Source organism: Notothenia coriiceps, unplaced genomic scaffold, assembly GCF_000735185.1.
Source record: "Notothenia coriiceps isolate Sejong01 unplaced genomic scaffold, NC01 NC01_scaffold00037250, whole genome shotgun sequence".
NCBI lineage: Eukaryota > Metazoa > Chordata > Actinopteri > Perciformes > Nototheniidae > Notothenia > Notothenia coriiceps.
Window position 1 is genome coordinate 2,805,236 of NW_011369951.1, and position 20,768 is coordinate 2,826,003.

The following is a 20,768-nucleotide window of genomic DNA, read 5'->3' on the forward strand; positions in this document are numbered from 1 at the left end:
TAGTTCTAAATAAGTTAACTATTACAGGTGACTTTTGTAAATGTTAGATGTTACATATAGCCTATGTTGCAGCTAAACTACAACAATGCAGTTGGGTCATTCTACAGAAAAGGTGGAAGTACTGTCACTCTCTATAGTTTTAATTTAAAAGATTTTTTGTCAATAAATAAATCTAATTTATATTTACATAACATTACAAGCATTAATATAACACTGAAATGGTAAAAAAAAACGCTAATTATTATTAATAATATCCAATAAATGTCAGTCACCCAAAATTACGTCATTGGTGTTACTGCTACACAAAACGCTTTTATTTTGAAATAATGTACTGTCTCTGAAGTGCCTCCTGTAACAAGAGATCATTTGAGGCAGTGCAGTGGACAAAGACATAAGGAAAGTCAGATACTTCTTACTTTGTTTGTTAAAGGTGTCATTTTATCTTCAAATTTTACGTGCGTCTTTCAATTCTGTCATTAGTGTTACTCATTGCATAGCCCTAGGGGTGAAAATTTGAATGGAAAATGTATTGTATTGAAGAGTTAAACGATTTTGATATTGACTGAAGCCATATTTGGTCTGACACATGGCAGCCATTTTGTTAAAATCGTAGTGTTTTCTCCAAATTGTCACTGGTGTTACCGTCACTGGTGTTACTCTTCTTCTTGGTAACACGTAACACCAGTGACATTCCTATACAAAATAAGCTTTGTATAAAATGTATAAAAATAATAAAAATACTTGAAGCTCTACTTGTTGTGGATTCATCAAGTTAAGAGTTAGTTATTGCTATTTAACATGTTTTAGATTTGTTTAGAAGGAATATATTTCAGCAGATTTGTATCACCCAGATTCCACCTTTTCTGTAGAATGACTCATTTAGCATACCAAGTACATTTACAGCACATTCACATCCTCCTCTCTTACCTCCTAAGGTGGCAAAGAATCCCTCAACGTTGCAGCCGGTGACGCCCAAGATGAAGTACCCATTCAGGGCGGTGTAGAGAGCGACCGTGAAGCCGCCAACCACCATAAAGAGGTCGGCCACGGCCAGGTTGAGCAGGACATAGTTCAGAGGGTTCCTCAGCCTTTTGTTTTTGACGGTGACAAAGAGTGTGAGGAAGTTGATGGGGAAGGCGGTAAAAATGAGGAACAGCATGTACGCAGCCACAATAGAGTACTTCCAGGGCTCAGCCAGGTAGTACTGAGGGTGCTCAAAGGGGCTGCGAACCACCCCAGTCTTGTTAGACATGGGGACATAAAAGTTGGGTCCTTCTGTGCCTTTCATGGCTGCAGATGGGGATGTTCTTCCTTCTCTCCGGGACTTTTACACTATAATAAAATAGTCTGTGTCTCTTGTCAGAATAAAATACTGTGAAGTAGTGCAGCCGTAGTGCAAAGAGGGGAGAAAGGTCGGCTGGAGGGATGGATCCTGTGAGAGGAGGATGTGTTCTGCAGCCCCCTGAGGTGATGCAGCACCTTTTAAGAGGCCGGTGGGATTAGTGACTCTGACTTGCATGGAGCAAAGTATAAGCAGAGAGGGAATTAAGACACTCACCTCAGTCTGTCCCTCTCTCATATTCACATACAGCATTACAAGGGGAGAACTCTAGAAATAGCTATGCAGTATGTGAAGTATTTTCAAGGTGAGAGGTTACAGCAATGGCTATCCAAACCCCATAATTACTGTCAAGTGCATCAATGCATCATCAGAATGAGAGGAGAGAGAGTAGGAGGGAACGAGCCTATTTGTGATTCAAACCGTTCAGAGTGGACAAACTATAAATTACATTTCTTGAGCAATCCAACTTATTTGTATCCCTAAAAGCCTAATCCCCAACCACTGCATAATGCAGGGCCCAACTCATAGCCCTAAGAGTAATCAGAGTCAGTGGCGCATACCGCTCAGAGCATGCACTCTCACTCCACTTCTCTGTTTTTACAGACGGAAAACCTGAAGTTTAATCTAAAAGAGTAAGAAGCAAATATGACCATCTTTGTAACACTGTTAAGAAAACCCAATGTAATAAAAAAGTACCAAATGTTTTTATTGAAAAGGGTTTTTTCCCCCATTGTAACAAAATAAAAATACATTTTCATGACTAAACAGATGTCCCGTACTGATATAAAACACACAGTACAGTATACAAGCTTGTGGAATGCATTTGTGGCATCTGGTATAGATGTTTTCCACTTGGTAGAATTGCGTTTCTTAAATAAACGTTTTTTATAGCAATATTATTTTACACTATGCACACATGCTGCCTCTAAAGTGATGATGTTGTCACTGATAGATCAAGGTAATCTGATCCTTATAATCCGATTGGTTGTTGGTGCACTTTTCCTACACTCTATAATGACCAACACACAAACACTAGAGGTATTACGTCTGTCAGTCATCCTCTGAGGACAAAGGGCTGCTCCTCAAAGGGAGCTTGAGGAACAGCAAACAAAACAGTTCGATTAACTTAAAGATAAAACATACAGTATTTTTATGCAAATTACAGGGACGAATATATTACAATGCAAAACAAAAAAAATTCACAACCCATCTGAAAACCAACTGCATGATAAAAGGGAGAAACATATCAGCTACAGGACATACAAATACAAACGTTTTAAATAGATGCTCTAGTTTTAAAGTCCATCAGTTTGGTTCATCGATGGGTCGGCGACAATAAGGACAGCAGTTGTGCTGAAGCACCAGGAGCTCATAGTCCTCACTGTGGAACATCTACGAGGAAATACAAAGATAGGAACATCACAAAACAGAACAGATCGGACATTAAATGTTATCTGTATGAGGATATGGAAGCCCTGGGAGGCAAGTCAAACAACAGGAACAAGATCATTCTGGTGATCCATTTTCTAATCCTTATCTAAACAGTTTTCTCTGTGGTTCATGGGTTGTGAAAAAAATGTTTTCAAATCTTTGTCCGGTATGGGTGATCTCAATATTCTTTAACTTGAACCCTTTCACAGTGTGTTTTCAGATCATAAATTCTAGCACTTTGGTTGCTTCAAAAATGATAAACTTTTGGTTGTATTTAGCTCCACCTGGTTGCAAAAAACTAAATGGGGACAACCAAACAAATATCACAACAAACTCAAGGCTTTAAAAACTTAGTCCACAAACCAATTGGTCACTGTGACTATGTACTTCCTTCCTGCAGCAGTCAGGCTCTACACAACCACCACGGCCCCTGGTAGACCACCACACAATACAGACTGTTGAAATCATGTGCAATAAACCTGCAATGTGCCATATTGATATAAACGCTTGTTTGCAACTGTACGGTGCTATAATCACTTTATGTGAAACAATACATATCTTCATAAATGTCCCAAAACGTATTTTGAGGTCGCAATACTTTATTTTGCTATTTATGTCACTTAAATTGCTGCTATAATTCTTTTGCCATGGTTGTGTACTTATTTGTCTTTACTGTTATTTTATTACAAATGTCTGCTTTTATTTTTTTATTATTGCATTGCTTCTTTATCTACTATGCCGTTTTTGGTAACACTTTAAATGTCCCCGCTGTGGGACTCATAAAGGAATTTGGATTCTGATGGTAGTGATATGACAAATACAAACACAACAATGTCATGCCTTTGTTAAGCCATTTGCCTCTCATGGCTTCCGTACAAGCAAAATAAACAAAAACAGTGAAGGTTATTAACAGAGAGATCAGTGTTATCCGAGGTTCACACCAGGTCATACTGGCTGTGTGTGTGTTAGAAAGCTGTACCTTGAAGCAGGTGGGGCACATTGTGATGCTCACATCGGGCAGCAGGGAGCGGAAGTATTCCCATTTGAGCGGCCGGGGCCAGCGTTTGATCAGGACGTCCCTCCTGCTCATGGAGCGCAGCACCAAGCGACTCACCTTCACTGGGACAAAGGTCGAGCCCCCCTGCTGTTTAAACACACATGAACACATCCACGTTGTATTATTCACCCTGTTCTTTTACCCTCTCCAGCTGGTTTGCCCAGTTGGTGGATTTTTTAATCTCATCTCGTTTGTCCTTTCCTACCTCAAAGCTCATTTTGGCTGTAAATGGGTCTTCCTCATGATCGTCCAAATCATCCTTCATCTTCAAAGCCTGCATCTCTGATCGGGGTTATTAAGGACACATATAGCAATGCAAACATTTAAACATATATTGTCTGTTATTGTATATTTTTAAGACAGGACAAACCTCTATAAAATTATCCCTCATAGACTATTTCAAACTGAGAGTGTTCAAAAGGCCGATCAGTCGTGGCTGTCAGTCACGTCGTGGCTCTGGAAGAACAGAGCAGACCTCAGTGCCCTTGAGTGTGTGCCGACTAATGCAGGTTAATCCCTGCACTGGGGCTGTGGCTACGGCTCTTGGAGGGTTAGTGTCATTAAAATGAGACAGGAGAGCCTTGCTAACCCTATTAGCTCAAGGGCTAAGATGACTTAGCTCTGACAGCTTACCCACCAGCACAGAATCGAGGCCAAAGAAGACTAAACAGCTTCTTAGAACTGTCACAAGGTGGAGGGGAGTCACATGTTTCATTTCAAAGAGATGTGCAGCATGTAAGGGCAGGGATGCAGCATCACAGGGCCAGCAGACTGAGGAATGAATAATTCATACAAAGAATGTGAATCATCTGTTAGTCCATGTGTATATATCTATTTTTATACATACTGTAGGTTATTAAAGGATACCACCGTTGTCCATATCGTGCCAGCGTGCGTCACTCTGATCCGTGTGAGGGACCTCCAAGTCAATCAGAGAAACTGCCTCTTCATCACTGATGCCCTCCTCCAGGTAGAACTGCACCAGAGGCAACACCTCTGCACACAAAGAGATACGCTGCATTACCACAACAAACACAAAGGGGGTCGTGTCTGGCAAATACCGCACGCCATGTGTTGGTGTGTCACTGACCATATGAGGAGGCTGAGTAGATGAAAGGCTGCCTGCAGTTGATGCACACGCTCCCCTGGTTATTCAGCAGGGGGTTGTTGGTGGAGCAGCGGTAGCACATCATGCCCTCAATAAGGTCCTGCAGTAAACACACGGAAGTTTACACTCAGCAGCACAGGATGGGAGTAACTGCTCTCATGATCAGAGTGGGTTCATGATCAATATTTCACAACACGTTTAATATACCAGCGTGTTTAATCCAACGCACCTCGCTGTCGTGAAAGGGTTTGGAGCGAATGGTGAGGCTGCCCAGTTCTATGGACTCCTGGAAGCGAGAGGGGATGTGCAGCTTCTGGAGTTTCTCGTAGGAATACCTGGCAAGCTTATAAGCCCCCAGCCTTCGACTCTGCTTGGCCAATGCATACAAGGTGTTGCTAATAATAAGGTTAAGGAAATCTTAGGTTAGAGGAACAGCTTGGATGTTGATTTCTGAATATTTGAAATAAGTAGGGGGGCGTGTGGCGCAGTGGGTTGGTGCGCGGATCTTCGAATCAGAGGATAGCAAGTTCGAGTCCCACTGCAGTCAGCATGTCGTTGTGCCCCTGAGCAAGACACTTCACCCCAAATTACTCCTGTGGGGATTGTCCACAGTATTGAGTATGTAAATTGCTTTGGATAAAAGCGTCTAACAATTAACGTGTAATGTAATAGTTGTGGAAACATTGAGACCGGTGTGCGTTTATAAATAGACTGCACTGTGTATTCCCATATTTCTCAAATGTAATGAGCAGAAGTAGAGCCCTGCTGAGCCGGCAACATTGGCTGAATGCCAAGTTAGAAGCAATACCTTGGGTAGGTGGGTTTGCGTGTGAGCTTACACAAGCGTGACTGTTTAGAGTTGAGGAAACTGTTGGTTATTTGTATTTATAGGGAGAGACAGAGCTGTTCTCTTAACCATCGGAGCGTGGCAACGACAGGTCAATGAGTTGCAGCTGCAAAAGCTCCGCGCTGGCGCTCCTCCACCACCTCAAACTTAACACCACTCCTCTCCTTTCCTCTCCACTGAGCTACTCTCCAGCTCCACCCACACACCCAGATCTGTTCCATGCTGGGGCTGTTGATAAATGAACGTCCTCCTATTGTGAAACTTGTTTAGTGCAGCTCTTTCTGTGACATTGTGTTTAATTGTTCTAACCAGTCCAACGCATCCTGGCTGAGTCTATAAATCTAAGTTCAACCTTTTCAGAACACCTCAGTTTCTCCTCAGGATCCCAGCTGCTCAGCCTGGTTTCCTTCCTCACACTCTGACTTCACTGTGTGTGTCTACATGGATTAGTGTGTCTGTATGATTTCAAATTAATGTACATTGTTTAATGTGTTTATATATATGTATGCGCGTGCACAAAGTTCACTAATCAAAGTGTTTGTTTAGATAACGGAGAATGTGCCTCTTTCTGGCATCTTCTCCTCCTCCCCATCACCGCCCCTTGTTATTCTCCCAGCAGCAGCGTGGTTTCCGCAGTGGCGCCAACGCTTCCGTTTTCTCCCCACTTCTATCTCTTTTCCACAACTTTATCATCAGTGTCTGTGCGCAGTCTTGATTTCAGATTGGCATGTCTGTTCTCGAGTGCTCTCCAGAGAGGAAGGGTCAATCAACACTTTCTTTTAAAAATATTTGTTTGATATTGCACGCCATGTGAGGACTACTTTTTCCAATGGAAGGATACACTTTGGAAATGCCTTGCGGTATGTCCTTGGTGAGGTTGTTCAGAAGGAACCTGCAGATGTTGAAGAGTGTCTCTGGCATGTGGGAACTGAAGGGCTCATCCTGGAGATAAAAGAAAGTTTAAAAGAAAGGATTAAAAAGACCTTTACTCATATATGGGTTGCTTAGATTTATTTAACACCATCCATCATATCTACTCCACTGCTTAATTGTTTCATATCCAAGCCTGGTCTGGAACCTTTTACAAAGCCTCATCATAAATTACACTAAAACACTTACTTTTCTTTGGGTGAGAGGTAAAAGACACCTTTTCTTAAGCCATCAGTAAGAGCACTTTCTCCCAAAAGTTGATCACTTGAATATATAGAGGCTGCCTAGGAGAGTTAAGGTGAGATATAGAGATTTCCTGCTCTGGTCTGGATCACAGCAATGCCTCACTATTACAGGGAGGTGACCGGAGCCGAGCAGAAAACTAAAACAACAAACTGAGAACACTGACACAGGCCAGGTCGCCCATGAGTGCTCATAACTCGAGTTTGCTTGTTTGTAAGTAGGTTAGTGTTAGGGGCGTGGAGAAGACCATAGATGAAGCAGTCCTCATGATCAATCAAGCAGCTGGTTACCATGGTGAACGGGATCAGAGAGGTTTCAGGAAGTGAACCATTTAGTCCGTTGCATAAAGGTCACGCCAAAATCTATAAGCAGTTATGTGTAGAAATCATATAATACACTTTCTATCAACTTGAAAGAACAACATGTTTAAACTAAGTTGGGTAATGTACCTTTGAAACATTTTTTGGATTTTAGCAATCAATGATTCGAATGCAGACCAAACACAAAAAACTGTCCAGTATTTTTGGCTTTTGCAGGACTGATTTAATGAAATGACAGGAGGAGCAACCTGCTTATCTGTGCGCACTCACTGCAGGTTATCTGAGCCTTCCACAAGCTGCTAGATGGACAGCTGTGAGTGCAGACAATAGCCATGTTATAAACATATCCGCAGTATGTATTGCCATCTTGGCCACTTTCTTGCTAGATCAACAACTTTTGGAGGCAGGGCTGCTAGCTACTTTAATTTGAAAGTAGTTGTCATCATAAGGCTGGTTTTTCGGTTGGATAGATTTAAAATGAAGCTTATTTTTGCTGGCTTTAATAAAAGGTAGTTGCTTCTCGGTGAAGGTGATTAATTACATTGCCTTTCAGTGGTCTGAAAATAACACCTCCAATTTATTTGGTTCACTTTACCGAAGATCTTCCCTGCATGCTTTAATTTGTCCTTTACACCAAGTTCTTTTGGGGGGGATTGACATAATCTTGCAGAGCCAGACCCCCTGCACGTCAAACCCATAGCGGTCTCGAGAAATTTGAGAACAAAAGTTGATTAGAAAGAGGGCAGAAACTGAGTGGGCTGTCGGTATACTTCAGGTTAAAAAATAAACGATATTACATTGATGTGTTTGTACCCAAACAGTAACCTGACCACATAGCAGGTACTTTTCTCCAGGCTTTCAAACATCTGACAGCCAATTGTGGAAGCCTCCTGATTTCTAACCCCCCCCCCCCTCCCCTCCTCCACATTTGCCTGGTCTGGCTATGAAAGATTAGGGGTGACAATGTATTGCATTCTCACCGTGTAGCGCTGAATGGAGCGGTAGACATGGTAGAGCTCAGCAAGATGCTGAAAACGCTCAAACTTCTTCAGCATTTCATCCCTCTGGTCTTCACTTTCTGCTTCAGACAAACATAAACCGAGGTACCGAAAGGATGAGTAGGAAACATTAAGCTTCACAGTTAAAACAAATGCTTCTTTCCATTTCCGTGAAGACCGGTCTTACCTCGAGCGATGTCTAGACATTGCATTGATAGCATCCAGTAATAGTACCCTGCATCGTTGAACCTGTTCTCCACCACTGCATTGTGGGTAAGCTGCTCAAGGACTTTAACTGCTTCGTTCTGTCGCCCCGCCATGTGAAATGCTATGGACAGAAAGAAAAAAATAAGTGGTGATTGATGGGTTGTTATGATGTGCCCTTGTGGCAATGCTAGATTCCAGCTGCCAATCGAAGGCATCCTTCTTTATTGATTTGTTTTTGGGCTGACAGCTTTGCCAAGTTTTCATTGTTGTGGTGTTTCTGCGCTGTGCTTCACAGCAATGGTGCCACTCCTGTCCCGAAGGCTTTAAAAGGAAAAGGCTACCAGACACTGTTAACAACAACACTGCTTTCATAGACCTATACCAGGGGTCGGCAACCCGCGGCTCTTTAAGCCCTCTGCTCTGGCTCCCTTGAGCTCAGACAAAAATAAGAAGGAAATCAATTAATAATATTTGTAGGACTATTCATATTTTGTTGCACGGTTTAAAATGTTTTGTATCCTGACCCCCGGCTCGATGAGCGAACTATGGATAAATCAAAGAAAAGAAAAGTATCGTAGGAACACAGAGGGTTTAATTCTGCGTGGTTAGAGTTATCTGCTTTCACAGCAAACAATGCTGGTTTACCGGTATGTTTGATATGTGGAGAGAAGTTGTCAAAGGTGCTGCAGCCTTTACGTATTGGAGGAAAAACACGGAAGAGGAAGACAGCTGACGATCTTCAGTCATAATTCAATCAGTTAACTCTAGGGTGCAGCTATGTTTTATTTATTTCAAAGTGGGCCCATTTGAATTATATTCATTTTCTTCAAATGTGCAGAGGACTCCCCAAGTGCTGTGGATTTATTTTAAAGTAGGCCTGTGTAATTTGTTTTAGTTCTCCTTATAAGAGTTCTTTGTTTATTATTAGAGGTAAACAGTTTCCTAAAGTGTAATAAATAATAAATGCAAAAAAGCCTGTAGTTTTTGTCTATGATGTAACAATATATACAACTTTATAAGCTATCAAGCAATCAAATATGTTTTGCGGCTCCAGACAAAAGAAATTGTTGGAAAAGGGGGCAAAATGGCTCTTTTGGTCAAAAAGGTTGCAGACCCCTGACCTATAAGATATCAATAATAACAAGTACAAAGCAATCATGTGTGTTTATGAAAAGTCCAAATGGAATATGTCTGATGCACACTCAACAGGATACAGAAAAAACCAGTCACTAAAGAATAGCTAACTTTTAAAAAACAATGTGAAAAAAACACTACAGAATTGTGTGCACCAATACACAATAAGACTAAATGCCACAAGATATGTATACATAATGGATACAAGACATCATTAAGCCATATAATAACTCAAAATGACTTTCCAAATGGGGAAGTTCCTCTTAAATACCAAAGAACCCTTGGCTTTAAAGCCCTAAAAAAACATTGTGCCTTCATGTTCCTATAAGCGGGTAATTAGAAGCAGCTTTAGGGAGTAGACCCCCCTAGTGACCCTGCCCCGGCAACGAGAGTGAGGGTCAGGACATATTAGTGGCAAATATTTATAAGACTACATAACATAAGAACAGATTCAGCTGCTGTTGGTTAGTGTTAGGAAGTAGCACCCACTCCTTCCCCCTTACACAAACACAAGCTGACAAAGAAACAGCAGTGGCTCGCAGCAAAGCTCCTATACAAATACAACTCTGGGTTATTGTAATAAATAAACATAACAAGGTCGGCCTTTAGACAAGTGTGAACTCAATCACCAACATGTACTTTCATATATGTTTACAGAAATCTTTTTATAGCATCATATGAACTGAGCTTTGTAAAATGGTCGGTTTTTGTTTTTTTCAAGTGCTGAATTACCGTTTGCATACAAAACTGAAAAGGGCTTCGATATGCATTTTACTGGAGTGGGTTAGGGCAAGGGCAGGGTATATGCATGAGTCCTGAAGTCAAATGTAATACCTTTTAAGACCCTTTCCATACACTTTAAGACCTCATCACCACTTCCAGTTTTAACCGGTTACATTTAGCGACACACTTAACCTCACATTTACTATATACAGTATTGATTGTCCTTCCTCCTTATCTTCCAACCATTTGGACGCAAACTTGCATTTCCCCATAACGATGTTGTTTAACAACCGGCGTAAACGGGCCTTCGCACGCTATCAAGCAGTGAGCGTGCGATGTCCTGTTCAGATGACGTCAAATCCAACGGGATGCCATAAATAAACTACACAGAATCACACTACACACCTACGCAATGTTTACATTCAGGCAGACTGTAGAATACAACCTCTTTGGACAATTGATATACTTATTGAAAACAAACTACAAAATGTAATACCTTGGAAAATGCCGTTTAATACTTTTTAATAGCCTTAATTTTCGCTAAATTGATTTATCAACTTTTAATACTTTTTAAGACCCCGCGGACAGCCTGAAGGGGTTTGGATAATATGACAACTATTGAAAGACATCTTCAAACTAAAGATATTAGTAATGAGAAAATAGTCTTAAGGTTTTGATAAAAAGAATGCCACGGATTCCAATTAAATCTCTACATGGAGAACACTTGAAGCCTCAGAAATATGAACCCACCAATTCAACCTTATGCTAACTATGTCTAAGTAGGTATAAAGAAGTAGCAGCACAGTGGACAGGAGACAGGCCGGAATCTTGTACTCAAAAACAATCACTAGTAACACAATACATTGTCGCAGCTTGACTAAAATACACACAATCAGCAAAATGCATGACCATAAGCAAGCTCCAATACAATCAGGTCTGTTCAGTCATGAGTTCCATGTCGAGACAGGCAGAGGAAGATTATGTAGAAGAAGAAATATGCCTGCTGAGATCATAATTATAAATCTATGAGCTGATTATAACTATGGTTACAGTTGGTAATCATCATCAGAGCTGCTTGTAGTACTGGTGATTAGAGGCATGCATGCATGTCATTCAGTTAACAGGCAGCTCTGTTCTGCTCGGCTCCAGCAAAGAGGATCATGTTTAACAGTGAATATAGAGAATCTCAGGGAAGTAGGAAAACATATCTGTGTCCAAAGCTAGCCAGGCTTTATCACTTCCATATGTAAACTGTGGCTGTGGCCGCAGACTTTAATGCTTACTGAAATAATCCTGGGAATATACATTCAAATAAAATATGATTATAATACACCAGAGCATTCGAATAGGGTGACTAAAAGTGAGGACATGTTGGAAATGCAAACTCACCTTTTTGTGCCTCCTCAAAGCGGTCGTTCTCAGCCAACCACTGAGCATAAGGCACAAAGACATCATTTTTGAACTGTGGGTGCTTGTCCACCAGTGAGAAAGCCTGAGAAATGGAAAGGTCGAGGCAACAAAGAGAGAAGTAATGCAGTATATGTTAGCAGCTGACATCAAAAAGTCCCACACATTATACATAGATAACAGCACCACACTGCACTGAGTAATTGCAGTTGAACTTCAGTTGATTAGGGACATATGAGCTACAACACACTCAGGGAAACACAAATTACTTCCAGTCAAAACATCACATTACAGCATTATTAATGAGTTGAGAACAAAGAAAATTGTACGAGCTAAGTTGATTTCACACTCAATTAGAACTACAGCAGCAGCTCTCACACTGTTTGAATGATGGGGTGTAAAGAGCTGATGAAGTGCTCTTATGGACACGTTGGCCTGTTACAGTGACTGAATAATCGAAATGTCCTGTGGCAAAACTTGAGCGAAGAAACACACATCAGTCATACACACAGTAACGGCTGTAAGACAATAAAGAGACTGTGTGTGTCCCGGGCCTGTGATCCCAAAGTCATTTAAAGAACAGTGGAGAGAGGAGTGGGAGCAGTGAATAGCATCCATATGGCCCGTTCTGTAACTGAGTCTGTGCTCTGTCCCGTCTGGGTGTCAACCTCCCCCAGTGAAGCACATCAAGTCTAACAGTTCTCTTTATTTCCCCCCTCCTTCTCTCTTGTCTCCTTTTCTCTGAGGATCAAATAAATATCCAGGAGGACTTCCTCAGACGTGGTTTGATGTTCTGCTTTTGGCTCTTCTGTTTCAGAATGCAAATGCGCATTTCTTAAACTCGATTAAAGACCACAGATGGATAAAAGAAACACAATATGTTCCTCTTGTTTGAGCTGCACGACCCGCCCTGATGGAGGAATTTGATTGGAAGCAGAATGGAGCTTTAAGCTGATACTCTTTCAGTGCTGTAGAGCGTTTTGTGTTTCTCCCCCACCAATCATCATGTGGTCGTGAAATCAAAAGTTTCTGGAGTGTGTGTGTGGTTCAACTTTGTCAGTGTAGGAAACCAGGCAGAGTATTGTCTTATTGTTTGCATTTGGCTGTGGTTACTTTAACAAATAGAATGTACTTTTCTGGCCATGAACACCCAGTGGTTTATGATATGAGTTTCTGTGTACCACAGCAGTTTATTTAGCAGTCCTATGTGGTTCACATTATATTTATGTGATTGTCTCACGATATGCTATATATAAGTCATGATGAGCGGAGCAGGTGTGCCTCCTGTGTGCATTAAGTATGTCATACCTCTTCCCAGTGCCGGGTTTCCACATGCAGCTGCAGTAGAGCCTGCAAGTCCCCCATCTTGGAGTAAGTCTCTGAGGCATAGCCGTGGTGCTTCAGCTTCTTGAAGTATAACGCGCACTTTGCCAGCGGTTCACGTTCGGCCTTGTCCAATTTACGAGCGATGTCTATCAACCTGCATGAGAGGAGAGAGGAAGTAGAGCACAGAGTGAGGGGGGGGCAGATAAATCTTTACATGCGGTTCCAGTGTTTAAAGTTATGATCATGGCCACATAAAAAAAGAATTTGAAGCAGTCAAGGTTAGTAGTGGAATCAGATTGAGTTTAAAGAGTGCTGAATGTAACTGCAGTGTTTTTCTGATGGCACCACAGGACACGTGCAGTGGGCAGATAATGGGTCATATGGAGTCAGTGGGGGGGGGGGTTCGGTTTCAGAAACACCCGCTCACACCCCACATTCCCACTGGTACGCTTTTATGAGAAAAAAAAAATGTTATTTTCCCTGTGTTTTTTTTAGCATGGCATAGCATTACACTGCTACGCTACACAGATTGTAAGTTAAAGATATCTTCTGGACAAGAATTAAGACAAATTGTGCTTGATGATTATTTTCCAAGAAAAACATTGCAGACTGGCCTAATTCAAATTAAGTCAATTATTTCCCATTTAGAGAAATCCATAAACCTATGAATATGCATATATTGTTCATTTTAAAATGTTAACTACAGGACACGAGGTTTCTCCACTGTTAAGTGAATCCTCTTAACCACATAACATGAGGAGTTTTAAATGGTTTCAATGCACCTTTACAGTATGAGATGGTGTTTAGTGTTTTTATCAGGGTTTAAATATGGCCCTTTATATTTGAACCCTTCTCGGTCCCAAGCAGCTTCACTCCCACTTTCTTCTCTAAAGCTTGAGTATTCAAATATTGTTTGGAAACCTAAAAAAGTCAAAGAGTGAGGGTTCTACCACGACAGTAACATTTTTAGACAGTTTAGACAGGAAGTGTCAGTGTGAACATTTCAAACTGCCTTAACTCATGTCTGCTTAAATCAAATACCATCTTTTGTTGGCTTATGGACTATAAAATATGCCTTCATATTCTGGGTTATATTTATATATTTAAGAACACCATGTTCACAAATCGAAAAAGGACGTTTAGAAATGGTTACACATGAATAACAGTGTATGCGATGCTGGAGGAGAGACCTAGATTGTTTCATGCAGTGACTGGCACCTACATGTCTTCCCAGCCGTGTTCCCCTATTATGTCGATGGCTTTGAGATGTTCTCCTGCCGACAGGTACATCTCCGCTGCTGCCCGCGGCTCCTTGCTGCTCTTAGCCCAGTCTGCCTGCTTGGTCATCAGGATCCGAGAGCTCTTAGGGTCTGTCCCTCCAATGAAATCCTGCAAGATAAGCACACACGTTTTTTACAAAGTTACAAACCTACTAACCAATTAATAACTGGGGAAGCCACATTAACAGTCATGATATAGAGGAATGTCTGCAACTCAGAAAGTCCGATTCAGACAGACTGACAGACAGAACCATGTGGGTCAAGGCCGAGACGGGAGGAAGTCACACAAACAGCAGGCGGCTAGCCCTCCGCTGTCCATCCCTCTTAAAACAAACAGCCTGCAGGACCAGATGGCCACACAGCCACATAAATATACAGCAGCCACATCAAACACACGTTCAATCTGATACATACGCACACACAAATATACACAAACCAGTCGTAGCTGTGTCCTATGCTCTCGCAATGTGAATGTGATGCTTATGATCAAAGTGTCCCCCCCCCCCATTGCAAACATAATAAAGCATGAATTTGTCTCAACTCCAACTGACCGGCTCATCAAAGTATTCATGTAAAAGCACACGCTCGCCGTGTTATTTATCTCCAGTTGTGCTTCACTCCCATTGCTAACTGTGTGTGTAAGTTACCCATGTGTGTGTTGTATAGGGATATGTCTTTAAAAGCCCAGGGTGTGTGTGTGTGTGTGTGTGTGTGTGTGTGTGTGTGTGTGTGTGTGTGTGTGTGTGTGTACTGATCAGATGATATATGTGGAGATACCAGTGATATATGAGGAGATGAAAAACAGACGGGAAAGGGGGGGGGCCGGTTGAAACTAGTGCAGGGCCCCAACTTGGCATAAGTGCACATGATGAGGTAAAACATATGTTCTACACCCTAAAAACACGCAGTGCTTTCCAGGTCGTTCTGTCCGTATTGATATTAAAGTATGTTGTACATGTGTGTTTTTATTGATCAATGTTTTAATCACCTTGGCGTAGTCGAACATGCGCAGGTCAGTGTACATGCTCAGGGCTCTGGACTCGTGGCCGGTACGTTTGTAGAGCTTGGCTGCCTCATGGAATTTCCCCTGGTAGGCATAGACGTCTGCCAGGAACAGCTCATTGTCGTTCTCACCCCGCTTCTTCCTCTCCTGCAAATCAGTCAACACAAACACTGGCATGTGTGCATAGATAAACACTCACATGCATGTTTGTCAGAAAACACTGAAGGCGCTCAAAACTATTCGATAGCTTGACTCGAGACATAATCAGCCTCACTTAAACACAAACTAAACGGTTACAAACTCAGTCATAGCGAGACAAAATACAATCTATATGGAAGCAAATAAACATTTCTTTTATATACACTGAAAAAAAGCACACTTTCAAAAGAAGGACATTTCCCCCTTCAGAAGTGAGAACAGCAGAAACTGATTTTGTTCAGCTCTGTATGCAAATTGTCAAGTATATGGGTTTGCTTTGCTGTGTGTATGCATCTGTTACGGGTGTATATTGGACCCTCCCTTGTTCAGGAGGTTTTAAATTGAAACTCAAAGCAAAGCCTTACAATTAGATCTTGACGACAAAAATAATTGTGAAAGAGCCATGGTCCCCCAAAGCTATATCTGAAATAATTGATTTCAGCTTTGGTTGGAGCATAAATCAGAATCAAACTGAAAATATCAACATGCCTGAACACAATATATATATGTTTTGACCGCTTTTTAAGAGAAGGTATTACCTCGATGCTATTGATGAGTTCCAGGTAGCGCAGGTCTCTGATTCTAATGAAGGCCTGAGATTAAGAATAGACAAGAAATATATTAGAGATTGGTCTCTCGGAACCAGATGTTTTGTGTTTTTTTTTTTATGGTACTAGGTTCTTTAACATCCTGCCTTATTAACCCTCCTATTGTCTTCGTTTCCCCCCCTTACTTTGGTGTTCGCAGTCAAATTTGACCGGTCCTTTTTTAACTGCTATTACATTAACACAAAAACCATTAATCATCACCAAATTTAATTCAACACCCTTTCAAACTGTAAGTATTGTATCAGACTGCTGGTATACATGAAAAACTGCAGTAAATATACAAGAATAGACACTGAACATGTATTGCGTGTGACAGGTGTGATCCATGTGGGGGGATGGGCACATAAGAGCGGGAAATGTGTCAAATTGTTTGAATGTGTGTGTGTGTGTGTGTGTGTGTGAGTGTGAGTGTGAGTGAGTGAGTGTGAGTGTGTGTGTGAGTGTGTGTGTGTGTGTGTGTGTGTGTGTGTGTGTGTGTGTGTGTGTGTGTGTGTGAGTGTGAGTGTGTGTGAGTGTGAGTGTGTGAGTGTGTGAGTGTGAGTGTGATGAGTGTGAGTGTGAGTGAGTGAGTGTGAGTGTGTGAGTGTGTGTGTGAGTGTGTGAGTGTGTGAGTGTGAGTGTGAGTGTGAGTGAGTGTGAGTGTGAGTGAGTGTGAGTGTGAGTGTGTGTGTGAGTGTGTGTGTGTGTGTGTGTGTGTGTGTGTGTGTGTGTGTTTTATCTGATCCGGATGGTTACTAATTCCTTTTCTTTATGACCGGGAACACCATGGGTGTTACAAAGTTGACTAAATCATCCAAAATGCAATGAAAGTGGTGATCAGCAATTGTATATGTTCAAATGTCTACTGTGAAGGATATNAGATACACACAGCAGCCTGAGAGCAGTATGAACAGTGTGTATGAATACACTAGATACACACAGCAGCCTGAGAGCAGTATGAACAGTGTGTATGAATACACTATACACACAGCAGCCTGTGAGCAGTATGAAGAGTATTAGCAGTGGGTATGAATAGGGTTAGGGTTACCCACACACCCTACCTTGTGGAACAATGATGAAAAATGTGAATGGAAGTGGCGACGTAAAACTGACACAAAACAACAACAAACGTTTTGCCGAGCCAATTGGAGAGTTTCATCAGCAGCACGGGGTAAAACCCACCAATCAAGCATTTCGCTTCTGCAGCCCGTGGAGAGGAACTGCGCCGCCTCGCTCTCAAGGCTGCATACAAATACATTTGTATTGATTTTAAGTTCATAGTTCATACAATCATACGTATTGGGATCATTTGTATTAATGTAGACCGGAGGGAGAGGGTGACGAGCATAAGTTTCACTTTCCTTTTTTATTTCAATTCCAACTATTCTCATGAAGAATATGTTTCTCTGTTGTCCACGTTCATAAAGTATAAAGCAACAGCATCAGAGCACGGTGCAGAGTCTCTAGATGAGTTTACAGTAGTCCCTCGTTCTTAATAAACATCCATGTTGTAGTCCGCTGTATAGAAAACTGTAGTTTCCATAGTTTCCCCACAGCAGCAGACGCACATCTATGACGTCCGCTGGCGCATCATAAACACGTCGGATAGTGAAAGTGCATTCGGATTCTCTAAAGCACCGCAGTCTCCTAAGTCCTTTTGAATTCTCCTATCCACTATCCATATTAACCATGTGACGTTTCACACAGAGGTCAAGGGATAGACGATAGGGATAGAGGAGCTGATTTTTTTACTATTCGACTGCAACCTTATAGAAATAAGTAAATGTAGCTGCCCTCTGTAGCTCGTAACTGTCCTTTAATTGCATTGTGGGTAATAGGCACCACTTTTTCAGTGAAGATAAATGTTCTGGTACTTCTGGATCAATAACACCATTATATTATAAGACTTGATCAGAGAAATATGAATGAACTTAACACAAGTTTCAATATTGACATACATGTGTCAAGTTCATTACACCTGACATCATCATTAATTCATTATGGAGACAGTCCATTTTCATAATAATTAAAGATTTATTGAATTACAATTAAGATAAGATGTACTTTATTTGAACCAAAATCTGGAATTGTTATCATTGCAGCAGTTGATAAAAAAACAAGGCATTGCGCATAATTAGAAATTAAAAAGTAGAAAATAAACTGGCATGTGTGTAATTTTAAATAAAACTGAATTTAAAAGTAATATGTTACATTTCCCTGTGAAAATAAGGCATACAAAATATGTGATTAAATGCTATTCAGCAAACACAACGGCGGAGCTGCAAACATTATTGAAGTAACAACTAGGCTACTACTGTTAGTCCAGGAAACATACTGTGTGAACCAAGGGCGCCTGAAGCGGGGGGGCCAGGGGGCCATAGGCCCCCCCCCTTTTCAGCCCTGCCCCACATTTTCGTAGATGCCGCGGAAAACTGTACAAATCCCGTTTCAATAATTCCCCTCTATTCTAAAGTCGCATCTAAAACGCGATCTGAATCTAGCTGTGTATATTTCGTTATGTTCAGATTGTTAAATTCAATCTCACACAGGCATGTTTGAAGCTTGTAAAGGGAAGATGACAGCTCTCACTCGCCACTCCTGCTGTTTCCTCAGCCGCCGCTCCCCCTCCCTCCCGCATGAAATTATGAATGTAAGGTGTATAGTAGTCATAGATAACACGGAAGGGTCCCGTTACAGTTTGTTTTCATCTGATTTCAAATAAACAAAGTCTTGGCTTTTCAGAATATTAAACTTGTTTCGCAAAATTCAGATGATTTAAATACAGGTTTGAAAGCTTGTATGGCATAATTACAAGCGGAGAGACGGAGTAACTTAACGTCACCAACAGGCATAACAACAGCCGGTGTTTCCGTGAGTGCAGTAATCCAAACGAAAATATCTTTCCCTCCGTAGTATTTTGATTTATTTTGCTCCGCTAATAATCAATCAGATCGATGATTCCAGAGAAGAGAAAACTTGAAAGGCTTTTTTCTCAAAATTGATGGACTCTGTAACAGTCATTATATAAATGTGACATATTCTGCTTAATATTTTGGAGTACAAAAACAATCCTGATATAATTTGAAGCCTAGGAATCAAAACCTGTCTTCGGGTCAATGCGACTGATTTCGATGGAGCAGCTACTTTGCATTAGGTAAAATAAAAGCAGGCAGACATAACAGGAAGAATATGTACATTTTAACCCAATAAAATAGGACATTGTCCACACCATTCAAATGTATCCATGTAAATTACAACCAAATTACAAAGCTTAGATTTGTTTAATTGTTACGTTGTTTTACTTTTATTTGTTACGTTTGTTCTGTGTGTGTCAGCCATTAAACCTATAGATAGAAAGAATACACTTGCAAACATGTCAGAAAGAACCAGCTGCAGAAGAAAACTAAATACAGTCAATCTAAACTTAAATTTAAACAACTGGAAGGTCCATCCCTGACCATCTACATCTCCGGAGCCTGGGACCTTCTTCAAACAGCGAAGAGCTTTACAAACACAATTTAAAGATGTTGGAGTTTTATTTGAGTATATTCATTTGCATTTTTTGTCAAGAGGATGCTGTTGAAACCGTTGTTAGGCAGTTACGCGCATTCCTGTTTCTGCCGGAGCGAGGGAGTTTGTCCAAAGCTTGCCGCTGTATTTACTCCCTCCATCTGACAGGAGGGGCCTCATGTGTCACTCCACGGTCACTCCGTCAGGAGGGGGAGTGTGTAGGGGTAGGGGTAGGCGTGGTTGGATTGGCATACACACGCAACTTTTTTTGGCCACCAGCACTTCTAAAATGAATCCGGCGCGCCTGGTGTGAGCCAAGGCCCTAAACAAAGATCCAAGTTACTCCAGTAAGCTGTTTAATGTGTAATGTGAAGGAAAGCGCCATCTCATAGTAAAAATCTGGGCTGCAGTCCATATAGTCCAAAATCAGCTATATCGTCTATTCTTGACATCTAGTGAAACGTCACAGGGTTAGGAATAGTGCATAGGAGAATTCAAAAGGACTTAGGAAGAAGAGACTACCGGTGCTTTGAGAATCGACTGCACTTTCACTATCCGACGTATTTATGATGCGCCAGCAGACGTCATGATACGCGTCTGCATGTGGGGAAAACTACGTTTTTCTATCGGCGACTTACTGGTAAACTCATCTAGAGATCTGCACCGTGCTCTGATGCTTTGTTTATGCTTTATGAATGTGGACAACAGAGAAATATATTCTTCATGACCAAAGTTGGAATTGAAATAAAAAAGGAAAGTGAAACTTATGCACGTCACCCTCATAGATATATATATAAACACTGTGTGTTATATTATGGGTCCACCCCTCTCCCTTACGGTCCACATGAATAGATCAGCCACTGGGATTGGTTATGGTTTCGGGCTGGAATTCGGTAAGATGGGCATTTAGATGGCTACATCTTAGGGCTGTGCAATTAATCGTATTTTAATCGCGATTACGATTATTGGCTTGCGACGATTATGACAGCATAATTGACTAAATACGATTATTTTGCTGTGTGCGCTTTCGCTCGACCAAAAAGCAGATGCCCGCTAGACTTCATCCACTACCATCATCACAGTCATCGATTCAGGACGCATTGTACAGAGCAACGGC

The 20,768-nt window shown here is 41.4% G+C and overlaps 2 protein-coding genes across 4 annotated transcripts in view; both read right to left on the reverse strand.

Moving 5' to 3' along the window:
- exorh (extra-ocular rhodopsin) overlaps positions 1-1,288 on the reverse strand; it is a 64,788-nt gene extending 63,500 nt beyond the window's left edge. The window contains exon 1 of the mRNA XM_010795871.1: positions 928-1,288. Within this exon, the coding sequence (XP_010794173.1) occupies positions 928-1,288 (361 nt within the window). The remainder of the gene's footprint in view (positions 1-927) is intronic.
- A 756-nt stretch (positions 1,289-2,044) lies between these two features.
- Positions 2,045-20,768, reverse strand: part of ift122 (intraflagellar transport 122 homolog (Chlamydomonas)) — a 27,061-nt gene continuing 8,337 nt past the window's right edge. For 2 of the 3 annotated variants that reach the window (XM_010795910.1, XM_010795908.1), the window contains exons 16-29: positions 16,094-16,147; positions 15,342-15,503; positions 14,296-14,462; positions 13,056-13,227; positions 11,730-11,832; positions 8,464-8,604; positions 8,259-8,359; positions 6,627-6,727; positions 5,168-5,333; positions 4,921-5,038; positions 4,698-4,826; positions 4,036-4,112; positions 3,753-3,917; positions 2,045-2,734 (exon numbers count right to left, since the gene is read on the reverse strand). In XM_010795910.1, coding sequence (XP_010794212.1) covers positions 2,648-2,734; positions 3,753-3,917; positions 4,036-4,112; positions 4,698-4,826; positions 4,921-5,038; positions 5,168-5,333; positions 6,627-6,727; positions 8,259-8,359; positions 8,464-8,604; positions 11,730-11,832; positions 13,056-13,227; positions 14,296-14,462; positions 15,342-15,503; positions 16,094-16,147 — 1,743 coding nt within the window. In that variant the 3' untranslated portion in view covers positions 2,045-2,647. The remainder of the gene's footprint in view (positions 2,735-3,752; positions 3,918-4,035; positions 4,113-4,697; positions 4,827-4,920; positions 5,039-5,167; positions 5,334-6,626; positions 6,728-8,258; positions 8,360-8,463; positions 8,605-11,729; positions 11,833-13,055; positions 13,228-14,295; positions 14,463-15,341; positions 15,504-16,093; positions 16,148-20,768) is intronic. The other variant, XM_010795909.1, reaches the window with a different exon arrangement.